Here is a 14,545-nt window from a genome sequence, read left to right as displayed (position 1 = left end):
GTTCCAAAACCTAGGATCAATTTCTTACGAAGCCAAGGTCCATGCAGATGTTCCTGGTAAAACCCATGCCTACTAAACCATCCTGACCACAGTGCCAAGCCATGAAATTGTGTGTAGCCCACTTCTCGCAGAAAGAGCAACCACCATTTGTGGCCAACTTTGACCTTCAATTCAACCACTGAACCTCTGTTGATGTCCAGAACATAACTTGTAGACCTTTCTCCTTGTGTTCTGGCATGAGTTAAGTCTTCATGTGTATAAAAGTTGGTTGAAAACCATCTAAACCCTCTAGTCTTTATTTTTGGGGAATAGAGAAGCGAGCGTCCCAATAAGAACTGATGTCTTCTTCACCACTATTGAGGCCTTCATCCAAATCTTGTCCAGAAAAATACGAAAAGAAATATGTTGATGAAATGGTATGGAGACTCTAGATCTAGGTGATGAAGCATCTTTAAGATTCCTTCTAAATGGTCTGTATTAGTATAAGGGTAGATTGACTTCCGAAATTTTGGAAGTCAAGGTCCCTGCAGACGTTCCTGGTAAAATCCATGACTCCTAAGCCACCAACCTGACCACCAGGCCGAACCATGTGCCAAATCATACCAAGAGGGTCCTGTCTGACTGAACTGATCAACCAGTATACTAACCCAAACTACTCATTGGCCTTACCTTGTAGAGCTCTCTGGGCCACAGTGGCTAAGCTGCATATGCTATTGGACCAGTGGTCGGGGTGACCTTATAGCCAAATAGTGGGCCTCCTGGCATGAAGAAATGTGTCCCAAATCTATCCTAGGTCAATACAGTAAGATGCGATGCTGGGTGCGTCAGCAGCTCAGCCTATGGACAGGAGTATAGCGGCAGTGCTGTATTGTGTAATGGCCACAACTTCTATCTCAATACATTGAATAGTTCAGTGTTATAAATGGTCTGGAGGATAAAAGGCAATAATGGCGGTATAACAGCGAGGAAGATCGATCTGACAAAAGTGGCTGAAGACAAAGAGTAATGACTAATAGTGGTAGAGGATGGAGAAGAACGAGGCGCGGAAGAAATCACAGCCCGACTAATTATAGAATTATATGTTATTACCTTGTGAACTGTGTGTGTGTGTGTGTGTGTGTGTGTGTGTGTGTGGGGATTATAGGGGGTAGAGGTAATAACAATATTATATTCTTGTATATAGGAACAGTATTATAGAAGTTATATTCTTGTACATAGGAGCAGTATTATAGTAGTTATATTCTTGTATATAGGAGTAGTATTCTAGTAGTTATATTCTTGTACATAGGGGGGCAGTATTCTAGTAGTTATATTCTTGTACATAGGGGGGCAGTATTATAGTAGTTATATTCTTGTACATAGGGGGCAGTATTATAGTAGTTATATTCTTGTACATAGGAGCAGTATTATAGTAGTTATATTCTTGTACATAGGAGCAGTATTATAGTAGTTATATTCTTGTATATAGGAGCAGTATTATAGTAGTTATATTCTTGTACATAGGGGGGCAGTATTATAGTAGTTATATTCTTGTACATAGGAGCAGTATTATAGTAGTTATATTGTTGTACATAGGGGGGCAGTATTATAGTAGTTATATTCTTGTACATAGGAGCAGTATTATAGTAGTTATATTCTTGTACATAGGAGCAGTATTATAGTAGTTATATTCTTGTACATAGGGGGCAGTATTACAGTAATCGGTTTATCTATGCTGAGAGCAGTTGTCACTTCCCCTCTCCTGCCATACACAGTGTATTAGGAGCCTACTATGTGCACTAGAGAAGTCCCTAAGTCTCCTGAGGGATGATGGAAGTGATAGATGGATATGGGAAGGATGGATGCATAGATAGATAGATATGAGAGAGATAATAATAATAATCTGCTCTTTACCTTATTGTATAGGAATATTATTTGTATTTTACCGTTATTGTGGCCTTCACTTATTACAACACATTTTAGAACATAAAACCCCTACAGTGAACCTTACAGCGGAGCCGGCGAGTCTGCACAGCGTCCTGCGGCCTCCGGCACCATCATTATGTGTTTATAGTAAACATCACTTTAAAACCGATTTCGGAAATGTCCCAATCACTTAGAGGAGCAGCGGAGAATCCATCTGAAGAACATTAGTTTTTGTATGTTCGCCAAATTGCAAAAAGACATTAAGCGAGGGCTGGAGGGTCCCCGGAGGCCTCGTGCACTGGGGATAATGTAACAAAATATCAAAAAACTTCATGAACATGGTCTGCAGCCGGGGCGTCTCTGTGCTGTACAAGCCCTATAGATGGATGGAAGAAGTCTGTGCGCTTCAATGGTGTTCTTAAAGGGGTCCTCCATTGTGACTGCATGTCGTAGCAATAGGGTGACTCTGTGGTATGTCCTACATCTTATAGAATAACGGGAGGAGACTTGTTGCTCTGATGTCTCCCACATGGAGAAAACTGGATACTTGAAGCTCACAGTCCCCAGTGCAAAATCTGTATATGAGCTACTATCTACCATGTAACATTGACAATAGTGGTATATTTTAGGTGGCAGAGTGACCTTTAACACCTCTCATGGTCCAAGGCTGGGTAGAGACTGCTAATGCTGTGCCGCTATAGCTACACCCTTGTGTGTGCCTCTGCTTCTCCATAGATGTCTATGGACATGTCATTTGACACGTCAGTAATCTATAGTCCATCTTGGAAGACCAATACAGATTCAGCAGAGATTTCAGAGTGAATGTCAGATTAGAAGGAAAAGCGTCTGATACATGTAGAAAGACCTATTTTTCTCCGGTTTCTTCACCACCTAGTAAATAACCGTAACACCCATATACATTAGATTTTTTTTTTCCCCTATTTAAGGCCTTCTGGTTTTTGTGTACGCCACTGACTATAAGGGTCCTAATAACGTCGAATTAAAAGGGGGTTATAATAGATGACAAAAACATGGCTGCTTTTGGTTACAGCGCCACACCTGTCTGTGGGTTGTGCATGGTACTGCAGCTCAGCCCCATTCACGTCAGCCACAATAGTGCGGCAATGTGGTGAGCTTATCCCAGTTGGTAAGACTAGTTGTGACCACAGGGGCTTGGTCAACCATAATTGTGATAGCAGATTTCTATTATATTATAACCCCCCCTGAATTCTCATAGTTAACTTAGTCACCGGCAGCCTTTGCTGCAAGGGTAGAAAATTACACATTTTATAAAAAAAAATTGGCAAAATAAATAAATTGCAAAAATGCCAAAATTATTTACTGATTTTTATTCTAAAAATTGGCAAAATACGAAGCAAAAAAATTCCAAAATGACCTGTTATACATGCAATGAACACCAGAGGGAGCCACAATCTTACTGACGAACCAGAGCAAGATGTTCGAATATTCTAACAATTAAAGTAACGCTCTGCTCTCATCTGTGGCATGGCGGACCGTCCTACGACCCCCGCAACAATATGGATAGAAAAAAATATTTGGATTACAAATTTTTTTTAAATCGGGCTCCAAGTCACATAGTCGGTCGTATTATGATGGGTTGGAAAACTGAGCTCTGCTACATCTGCAATCGGTCATAACACTAACCTATATAGCAATTTCATGAATGGGGTTATGTGGTCCTTTACGTCGCTCCAAAATCCAGTCTCCAGGTGCTTGTAGTACGACGGAAAGTGGGGTCATGTGACACGGTAGTCACAGGGTGCAGGTAAGTTTGGATGAGTGTTTAAAAAAAAAAAAATTAAATTAAAATTAAATGTAAAAAATAAAAAATTTTTTTAAAGAGATATGGTCAGGTTTGTCTCTGGACATGAGTCCCCATTGCCCTTGAAGATTTGGCAGCCTCCAGCCCAAGGATTGATAGGACAAGGTAAATATTTAAACAAGGTCGCCGTGTGTTGCTTAGACCAGTAACAATCCTCCACGAGTTCTGGCCGAGTCCTCGTCACTACCCCCAGGCTTTATCTGCTCCAACCTCTTTATAGCCTTCCTTTCAGTCTACGGGCAGGACAGACTGATCCCTACTCCAGACGCCATGAGGTGGTCCCACCTGCTCCTCGGCCTCCTCTTGGCCTTCTACGTCAAAGCCGACGCCACCTCTGAGGAATCTTCTGCTGAGTCCTCCAGTGTTGAGAAGACTGAAGAACTCCTGGAAGAAGAGGATGTGTTGGTCCTCCATGACAAGAACTTTGACAACGCCCTCAAGACCTACAAGTATCTGCTGGTGGAATTTTGTAAGTGTCTTCTGGACGAGTCTAAATTTTTGTTTTCATTTTTGAGTTTGTCCCAGTTAGTTAATGTTATAGGAATAGGTTACCTACCATTCAGATGTCCGGGAAACAATATGGTGGCAAGAGGTGGTCTATGATGGGTGGTATATTCTCCATAAATATAGGATGTAGCTATAGGGGATACGGAAGAAGTAGTCACCCAGGCCCTGGTGCCCCAAGGCTCCTCTGCCACATGAGAAGACACCAGTACAGTACCGAACTGGACCACAAGAGTAACAGAACATCCTCTGGTGGGCCCAGACTGTAGACCAATAATGGTCCAAAATATGTAGGCTACTATGGTCTATTTTATGAAGGTTTTGGAGGACATCTTTCCCAGAATCAAATTTCTCTTGGACCCAAGGGACCTCTGACACTGGACTAGTATCACAAATGGCACATGGTAAATTGAGGCCCTGTTTTAGATGTTGCTCTGGGGCCCCAAAGCTTTAGTTTTCACCATAGGAAGGAGACTGACAAAGGTGTCCTTACAAAAGAACCTTATATGATATATTCCCCAAAACACATCAAGGTAATGAATGAAATGAACTGAATGACCCTTAGTCGGGGAGTGCACCTGGTGTACCGTATGGCGGTATAATACCATATGGTCCATAGAGATATGATAACTCATACAGAAACAAAACACTAAATCAGCATATTTCACCTATATGGTGACACTGATGAAATTATGGGCAAATCATGTGAAAAAAAACATGAAAAATTGTGGCCATCTGTGTCACCAGACCCCAAACGTATCACTACAGCCCTGCAGATAGATAGGTTAGTGTCACCAGAACCAGCCTATCACCCCAGTCCTGCAGATAGATAGGTTAGGGTCACCTGAATCAGGCACTGTTTAAGTCTTGTGCCTCATAGGTCCAAATAGCTCATTTGCATGGTGACAAGACAATATTTTAGTAACGGAAACAGCAATTCACAAGGAATAAACACTGTCTGATTCAGGTGACCGTAACCTATCTATCTGCAGGGCTGGAGTGATATGCTGGGTCTGGTGACAGTAACCTATCTATCTGCAGGGCTGGGGTGATATGCTGGTTCTGGTGACAGTAACCTATCTATCTGCAGGGTTGGGGTGAAATGCTGGTTCTGGTGACAGTAACCTATCTATCTGCAGAGCAGGGTGATATGCTGGTTCTGGTGATACTAACCTATTTATCTGCAGGGCTGGGGTGATATGCTGGGTCTGGTGACAGTAACCTATCTATCTGCAGGGCTGGGGTGATATGCTGGTTCCGGTGACAGTAACCTATCTATCTGCAGGACTGGGGTGATATGCTGGTTCTGGTGACAGTAACCTATCTATCTGCAGGGCTGGGGTGATATGCTGGGTCTGGTGACAGTAACCTATCTATCTGCAGGGCTGGGGTAATATACTGAGTCTGGTGACAGTAACCTATCTATCTGCAGAACAGGGTGATAGGCTGAGTCTGGTGACACTCTCTTTAAGGTGGAAATTCTGCAAGTCCTGGAAATTGTCCACCTGAAGGGGGTATTATGGTCTGAAGCTATTATTACTGCTAACCTGAATACCCCTTTAAAGGAGAGGATGACGCAAACCATTTAAAGGGGTTGTCTCATAAAGGTAACACTGTACATGGGTTATATGGATGTCATATAGGTGGGATTCCCTTTTAGGACCCCACGGAGAGGTGCGATGTAGAACAGTCCTTAGATGTATCACATACTAGGTCATGTAGGGTAAATTAATGGGCAGAAGATCCTTCCCCTGGTAGTTACAGCGATTATTAGCTAGGAGGTCAGGTAAGAGGCCATCTTTAATTTTTTGACCTCATTACACACAGCTGAGGGTTTGTTACAATGTATCAGCGGTGAATCCCCCGGCAGCATATAGACTGAGCTGTTATGCACATGTACACACTGTGCAGTTATCAGCTCCTGAATGTTTCCGTTCACTGACAGGCAGCAGAGCCGATATGTAATACACGTATATTATCATTATGGAGTAGATTTCCCTCCGGCCTGCCTTCCCTGGGAAGATGGCAGCTGTGCGGGTTACGTTACACTCGGCCTTCACCTCACAGCTGAAGATTTTCCCAAAAGCCCTGTTATCTGTACAGCGATGACGAGGAACAAACAGAATCCAGCGAGTCCGTGATAATAAGATTTATTACAGGTGTGTTCAGCCATCGTGCCTGTGTATAGGGGCATCATGTCCAACCCTATAGACTGTAATATCAGGCCCCTCCCAGGTGATACAGACAGCAGGACCTTATAGGCAATAGCAACCAATCAGATTGAAGCTTTTCTTCTCCTCTGTGCTCACTTTCCTTACATCACCACTACAGGGACAAATAGGTATTACACCCTTCACATAGAGATCAATGGCAGTCTATGTAATACATGGCCATGCTGGGTCCTCCAGAGAGATGTCCACTTTGTATCTGGTCTACACTACGGCTAATACATCAGCAATGCTATCACTTTTAGTAAAGCCGCCATATTCAATTTTTTTCAGATGCTCCATGGTGCGGCCATTGTAAGGATCTGGCCCCAAAGTATAGTAAAGCTGCAGAAGCCCTGAAAGAAAAGACATCGGAGGCTCGCCTCGCCAAAGTGGACGCCACCGAGAATAAGGATCTCAGCAATGAGTTTGGGGTCAATGGATATCCTACCATAAAGTTCTTCCAAAATGGAAACAGAACGGGGCACATTGATTATGGAGGTAAGAAGAGAACCGATATGAGATAGATAGATAGATAGATAGATAGATAGATAGATAGATAGATAGGAGATAGATAGATAGATAGATAGATAGATAGATAGATAGGAGATAGATAGATAGATAGATAGATAGATAGATAGATAGACGGATAGACAGATAGATAGATAGGAGATAGATAGATAGACGGATAGATAGAGAGATAGAGAGATCGATAGATAGATAGGAGATAGATAGATAGATAGATAGATAGGAGATAGATAGATAGAGAGAGAGATAGAGAGATAGATAGATAGATAGATAGATAGGAGATGAGATAGATAGATAGATAGATAGATAGATAGATAGATAGATAGATAGATAGGAGATAGATAGATAGATAGATAGATAGATAGATAGATAGATATGGAGGGATAGATAGATAGATAGATAGATAGATAGATAGATAGATAGATATTGCAAAGTAACTATTACATGTATTAGATAAAACAGAAGATGTTCCTTCCTTAAAGGCAGGAGAGACACGGATGGCATCATCAAGTGGATGTTGAGGAGGTTCGAACCTGCAGCCGTGTTGGTGGAGACCGTGTCCGCCGCTGAGGAGTTCATCAAATCTCATGAATATGCAGTGATTGGTTTCTTCAAGGTACCTCATACTGTCCCATCCACCCAAGCTGGGCCCTAACAGCCTGAGGGGGCCCTGAGGACCCCAGTATTATACATCAGGAATCTGTTTTTCATGATTTTTTTTCCTGTAATATTCCAGAATCCTGAAGATGGCGACATAAAGATCTACAACGAAGTTGCATCAAACACTGAAGACTTCCACTTTGCCATTGCCCATAAAGAAGACATATTTGAGAAATTCGGGGTTACTACCGACAGCGCCATCTACTTCAAGAGCGTAAGAACTTTTCTTTTGTCGTCTACGTCTGTCACTCATGGTCAGATCATCCAGGCCTGATCCCTGGACCTCAGTTTCGGGGTCTTTAGAGTTGGGGCCTTGGTTGAGCGACGGGCTTACTCCACCATTAATGGTTCCATGTAGATGGCAGGTACAACCTCAGTCACATGATAACTTTTTACTCTTTTTGATAGATTGAGGAGAAATATGAATATAAAGGAGATGAAGATCTGGGATTTGACAAGGAAGAGCTGGTGCGGTTCCTTATGGCCAACAGTATGGATCTAGTCACCGAATACAATGATCAGGTATGGACCTAGTCACCGAATACAATGATCAGGTATGGATCTAGTCACCGAGTACAATGATCAGGTATGGATCTAGTCACCGAATACAATGATCAGGTATGGATCTAGTCACCGAATACAATGATCGGGTATGGATCTAGTCACCGAATACAATGATCGGGTATGGACCTAGTCACCGAATACAATGATCGGGTATGGATCTAGTCACCGAATACAATGATCGGGTATGGATCTAGTCACCGAATACAATGATCGGGTATGGATCTAGTCACCGAATACAATGATCGGGTATGGACCTAGTCACCGAATACAATGATCGGGTATGGACCTAGTCACCGAATACAATGATCGGGTATGGATCTAGTCACCGAATACAATGATCGGGTATGGATCTAGTCACCGAGTACAATGATCGGGTATGGATCTAGTCACCGAGTACAATGATCGGGTATGGATCTAGTCACCGAATACAATGATCGGGTATGGATCTAGTCACCGAATACAATGATCGGGTATGGATCTAGTCACCGAATACAATGATCGGGTATGGATCTAGTCACCGAGTACAATGATCGGGTATGGATCTAGTCACCGAGTACAATGATCGGGTATGGATCTAGTCACCGAGTACAATGATCGGGTATGGATCTAGTCACCGAGTACAATGATCGTGTATGGATCTAGTCACCGAATACAATGATCGTGTATGGATCTAGTCACCGAATACAATGATCGGGTATGGATCTAGTCACCGAATACAATGATCAGGTATGGATCTAGTCACCGAGTACAATGATCAGGTACGGATCTAGTCACCGAGTACAATGATCAGGTACGGATCTAGTCACCGAATACAATGGTCAGGTACGGATCTAGTCATCGAGTACAATGGTCAGGTACGGATCTAGTCACCGAATACAATGATCAGGTATGGATCTGGTCACCTAAAACCAAAGTAAAGTAAAGTTGACCATGTCTATGGCAACTCAACTTCTCCTACCCCAAGATCAGAGATCAGAGTCAGTAAATGGCAGCCACTTATCTCCGTTCCTCCATAGTAAAACCTTGCCCATTCTGTTGTGCTGAGCAGACATGCTTGTAACAGAGTCAGGTAAAATAGAGGATGGCTGAAGCCATAACTTTAGGATCCATTCTCACATCCGTTCCATCAACTTTCCATAATTTTCTGAAGATACTTGTCCTTTCAGGAGCAGATTATTGATTTCCCAATAGCCTGTTAGGTATTCTGATGCTTCCTCCAGGGTAGAGAACAGCTACAAAGAGTGTCTCTTGTCCTGGAGGACCTGATGTGTCCGTGCATTACATGGACAGCCAATGTATTTGAATAAGAAAAGTGTAATACTTCATTCCTCCTGCGGGGGCACTGTGCAAATCTGAACACTTGCTATCAGGTACTTCCATTGATCGTGGTTGATCGCTGGGGTTCGAACAGCAGGATACTCCCCTGTGATCAGCTTATTATTTGAGGACCCATTGACAAGAGGTTGTTTATTGCATATTGAGGTAAATCAGTTTAAAAGAACCAAAAAATATCCTTCACAAGGATGTTGGTCTTTCCGTAGGGCAGGCTGGAATATCAGATCCAACACATCTGATGATTGAGGGGCACTTCATTGTTTAGCAGGAACAGCGCCATATTCTTAATAGTGGCTGGGTCTGGTATTACAGCTCAGTCCCGTTGAAGTGAATGGTAAAATTAATCTTAATCTATTCCCATTATTTTTATTACAGACATCAGAAAAAATCTTTGCAGCCAAGATTCCCAACCACTTACTGCTGTTTATTAACAAGACTGTTGTGGATCAACTTCAACTTCTGGAGAACTTCCGCCAGGCAGCACCTGAATTTAAAGGAAAGGTACGGCTTTAGGGTAACTGCTCTAAGACCTAGGGTATCATACAGGACTGTCCTCATCTGGGCCTTCTGCTCGGCTAGTCATGGGGGCTCCTGCTCTGGAGCACTTGTCTAATTTGGTTTTATCCCGAAGCTAGACAAGTCCTTACACCATTTTCCCGGATGTGACCACCTACATGTATTAGAATGGTAGTCACCCAGACAGGAAGTGACATATAAGGCAACTTCCATGCAATTAATGGGGACTACAAAAGAAATAACCAAACCTAAATTTGTAGCACCAAAGTTGTGATGTCATAGTAAGGACGCGATACATAAGCAGTCGCTGCGATGGAGTTGCCCTTTAATTTTGGTCCTGTATTAACCCCTTCCTGCTTGGTACAGGTGATGTTCTGCTTCCACTCATGTTTTTCTCTCTCTTACCAGGTCCTATTCGTGGTTATTAATTCCGATGGGCCTCACGCCGGGGTTCTGGAGTACTTTGGACTAACACAAGCCGATATTCCCGCCATCCGTTTTATCAACATTGAACAAGTGAAGAAGTTTGCCTTCGAGGCCGACAAAATAACGGCCGAGAGCGTCAAAGAATTTACCCAGGGGGTACTTGATGGCAAAATAAAGGTAAAGAAACCATTACCGTTACCATGAGGTTGGGAGTTGTCCGTACGTTACCTTTATGGTTGTAGCTCATATTCATTTTAGATGATAGAAGCTTCTTGTCTTAATTTTAGCAAAAACTGTTAAGTGAAGAAATTCCAGAAGATTGGGACAAGAAGCCGGTCAAAGTTCTTGTGGGCAAGAATTTCGAGGATGTTGCGTATGATGAGACCAAGAACGTATTTGTAGAATTCTGTAAGTACAGACAAAGTATTAAGAACCAGCAGAACTCATTAGCAACCGAAGAATGGGAGTAAAGCTCTTACCCTAAGTTATAGTCTGTATTATACTCCAAAGATGCATATACTGTACTAACAAGAAATGATGAGAGACTTCAGCTCTGAAGCTGCAACGTAGTGAGCGCAGCTCTGGAGTATAATACAGGATGTAACTCAGGATCAGTACAGGATAAGTAATGTAATGTATGTACACAGTGACTGCACCAGCAGAATAGTGAGCGCAGCTCTGGAGTATAATACAGGATAAGTAATGTAATGTATGTACACAGTGGCTGCACCAGTAGAATAGTGAGCGCATCTCTCGAGTATAATACAGGATAAGTAACGTAATGTATGTACACAGTGACTGCACCAGCCGACTAGTGAGCGCAGCTCTGGAGTATAATACAGGATAAGTAATGTAATGTATGTACACAGTGACTGCACCAGCAGAATAGCGAGCGCAGCTCTGGAGTATAATACAGGATGTAACTCAGGATCAGTACAGGATAAGTAATGTAATGTATGTACAGTGACTGTACCAGCAGAATAGTGAGCGCAGCTCTGGAGTATAATACAGGATAAGTAATGTAATGTATGTACACAGTGACTGTACCAGCAGAATAGTGAGTGCAGCTCTGGAGTATAATACAGGATAAGTAATGTAATGTATGTACAGTGACTGCACCAGCAGAATAGTGAGCGCAGCTCTGGAGTATAATACAGGATAAGTAATGTAATGTATGTACACAGTGACTGCACCAGCAGAATAGTGAGCGCAGCTCTGGAGTATAATACAGGTGGTAACACTGAATCAGTACCATATGAGCAATAAAACTTTCTATATAGTTCTGTTCTAGATGTAACTGTATCCGGTGGTATATATTATAGTATATGACTAACCCAATGCCAGGGGTACATCAGCCATCTGACTGAGCAATATGTAATGCAACTTAAAAATAAATTATGTGGATAAAGAACAAGTAACTAGTCCTGAGAACTTACTGTACCTACCAGAGGTAAATCTGTCTGACTTGCCCCAACATGAAGGCGATGGGACATTTCCTCCTTGACTTGATGTATTGTCTCTGGCTGACCCCTGTAACTCTCCTGTCACAGACGCACCTTGGTGTTCTCACTGTAAGGAGCTAGAACCCATCTGGGAGGAGCTTGGAGAAAAATACAAGGACCACGAAAATGTCATCATCGCTAAAATAGACGCGACCGCCAACGAAATAGACGGGCTGAGAGTAAGAGGTTTCCCAAACCTGAGGTTCTTCCCTGCTGGACCAGGGCGTAAGGTTAGAGAATTCTTCTGGAGGTCACATGTACATCTTGAGAATATCCTAAATTACGGTGATAAATCTTGGTTGTGTAGTCAATAAATTGAGTGCACCCCTGTGCACCCAAAGTACTAAACTAATGTACCTGGAACCAGTCAACAAGTGGCCGCTCACAGAACTGGAATTGAGAACAAAGAACAAAAAAAAAAAGTGAAATTCCAAAAACTTTTTGAAATTCTATGTCTTTTCCTTCCTATCTTGTAGTACAAGCACGTTCACAGTGTGCAAAGCAACTAATGCAAAATAAAACAAAGCCATCCCAAACTCAGCGTTTCGGTCCGCACCTGCGCATTTCCATGTAAATTATGTACATTTTAAGTAACAATCTGATTTCCCATGCAGATGATTGAGTACACGAAGAACAGGACCGTGGATCTGTTCTCCAAATTTATTGAGAGCGGTGGAGTGTTACCCCAGGACGAAGAGGAAAAAGTGGGTGTTTTTGGTCTGTTCTTGTAAAATTGCTAAAATTTTGGAAAAATACAAATTTTTTTTACAAAATTTTTCCTTTTACAGATAATAGAAGAGTTGGAAACAGATCGACAACACGATATTAAAGTGGAAGAGGTCACTCCCGAGAAGTCAAAAGATGAATTGTAGTCATGCGACGTAAAAAGAAACTTAACCATTTATGCAATATTGGCGTATGTTCACATGGCTGAATTTGAGGCAGACTTAACCAAATGAAAATTGGCTCCAAATTTCTCCTGAAATTTCATTCAACAGATGATCCCCCGCCCCCCATCAACATTTTTGATTTCCAGATAACTCCCATTGAAGTAAATGGAAGACAGAAAAAAAAAAATACCGCCTGACTGGTAGAATTTGCTTAAGCGAAAAAATTCAGCAACAAATTGCTGAGGCTGAATTTTTCAGATAGTAAAAATTCAGCTATGTGAACATACCCTTACAGGGGTTAGTCTCCATCTCAGATGTTTATAGTATACCCTGTGTATATACCTTACCTGTCCAACACAAGAGGTTTCCCAATCCTTTCTCTCATGACTACGATAACTTCACTCATTTCGAGGGGAGCTCCAGAACTCTAATGCAAGTGACCAGAGAGCACTACGTATGTATGGCCACCACTCAAATGATGTGGGGTTGGTGGACCCAAGCTCTTAGGGGTCTTTGGACACCCTTTGGACATGGCATGAAATGTCAGAGATGGGACTATCCCTTGTGCCATTCATCTGAGCAAAAAATTATCAAAAAGTTCAATGTTTACCAATTTCTACAAGTCTAAAACAATAAAGAGTTTTTATGTAATAAGATTTATTTAACCGTTGTGGTTGATACAATTTATTTTTAACATTCTACAAAACTGATGGAAAAATATAAAAAACCAAAATACATTGGATATTAGAGATTTTATAAATGCTAATAGGAAAGATTTTAGAATTTGCACTTACGGCACCAACATTTTCATTATCAGTTTACAAAAACTGAAGGGAACAAAAATTTTTGTAAAAATTTTAAATTGGAAAAATAAATCTGGTAAAGGACCCGAATAGATGTACCAGCCCCAGTTATAGGGGAAATCAGCCTCCCTAAGGGAGCGTTCACACTACCGTCGGTGTCCGACAGGTAGTGTCCGCTCAAAATCTGGCACGGACATTAGGAGCGGACACTAGCTGTGTCCGTGACACCTGTCGTTCACTTAAATAGGCATCGGGTGCGTTCTTTTGCACTCCGTGCCTGTCCTTCCCTGTCCGCAAGTGAAGATGTCCGACTTCTCAAGCGGACAGAAAAACCCGACATGTAGGGTTCTTCTATCCGCTTGAGAAGTCGGACATCTTCACTTGCGGACAGGCACGGAATGCAAAAGAACGCACCCGATGCCTATTTAAGTGAATGACAAGTGTCACGGACACAGCTAGTGTCCGCTCTTAATGTCCGTACCAGGTTTTGAGCGGACACTACCTGTCGGACACCAACGGTAGTGTGAACGCCCCTAACAAAAAAAAAGTGATTAGATGTTCCCAAAGGTCTCTTATGACCTCATGGGGACACCATCTGAATTTTTTTTTTTTTTTTTTAAAGTATATAAAAAAAATATATATATTAATGAAATGCCATTATTAAAGGTTATAGCCCCACCCCCGATAACACCATACAAAATAAAAATTACCGTAACAGAGAGGAAAAACTATTTTATAAAGGTTTTCAGTAGCACTATGTTATTAAATTAATAATAAAGTGAAAACCAGACAATTTCCCTCCTATTATGTTTATATTTTCCTGGATATAAAAAAAATTAAAACACATTTGAAAATAAAAACA

General features: G+C 41.9%; 1 protein-coding gene across 1 annotated transcript; it reads left to right on the top strand.

Moving 5' to 3' along the window:
- Positions 1–3,906: 3,906 nt before the first annotated feature.
- Positions 3,907–12,970, top strand: PDIA2 (protein disulfide isomerase family A member 2). Its single transcript, XM_075285227.1, has 11 exons — positions 3,907–4,217; positions 6,754–6,960; positions 7,470–7,603; positions 7,724–7,861; positions 8,056–8,169; positions 9,922–10,047; positions 10,471–10,665; positions 10,776–10,896; positions 12,039–12,220; positions 12,605–12,694; positions 12,779–12,970. Exons 1-11 carry the CDS (start codon positions 4,019–4,021, stop codon positions 12,860–12,862), a joined length of 1,590 nt encoding a protein of 529 aa, XP_075141328.1. The 5' UTR covers positions 3,907–4,018; the 3' UTR covers positions 12,863–12,970.
- Positions 12,971–14,545: the final 1,575 nt, after the last annotated feature.

Source organism: Leptodactylus fuscus, chromosome 8 (genome assembly GCF_031893055.1).
Source record: "Leptodactylus fuscus isolate aLepFus1 chromosome 8, aLepFus1.hap2, whole genome shotgun sequence".
Lineage (NCBI taxonomy): Eukaryota > Metazoa > Chordata > Amphibia > Anura > Leptodactylidae > Leptodactylus > Leptodactylus fuscus.
Note: the sequence above shows the minus strand (reverse complement) of the source record. Positions and strands in the feature narration are given on the sequence as shown.

What these genes read in the sequence shown, in the direction of transcription:
- PDIA2 (XM_075285227.1), top strand. Translation starts at nt 4,019, where the DNA reads ATGAGGTGGTCCCACCTGCTCCTCGGCCTCCTCTTGGCCTTCTACGTC. An exon ending in GTATCTGCTGGTGGAATTTT is followed by an intron (nt 4,218 to 6,753) that starts GTAAGTGTCTTC and finishes AATTTTTTTCAG; the next exon opens with ATGCTCCATGGTGCGGCCAT. An exon ending in GCGCCATCTACTTCAAGAGC is followed by an intron (nt 7,862 to 8,055) that starts GTAAGAACTTTT and finishes TCTTTTTGATAG; the next exon opens with ATTGAGGAGAAATATGAATA.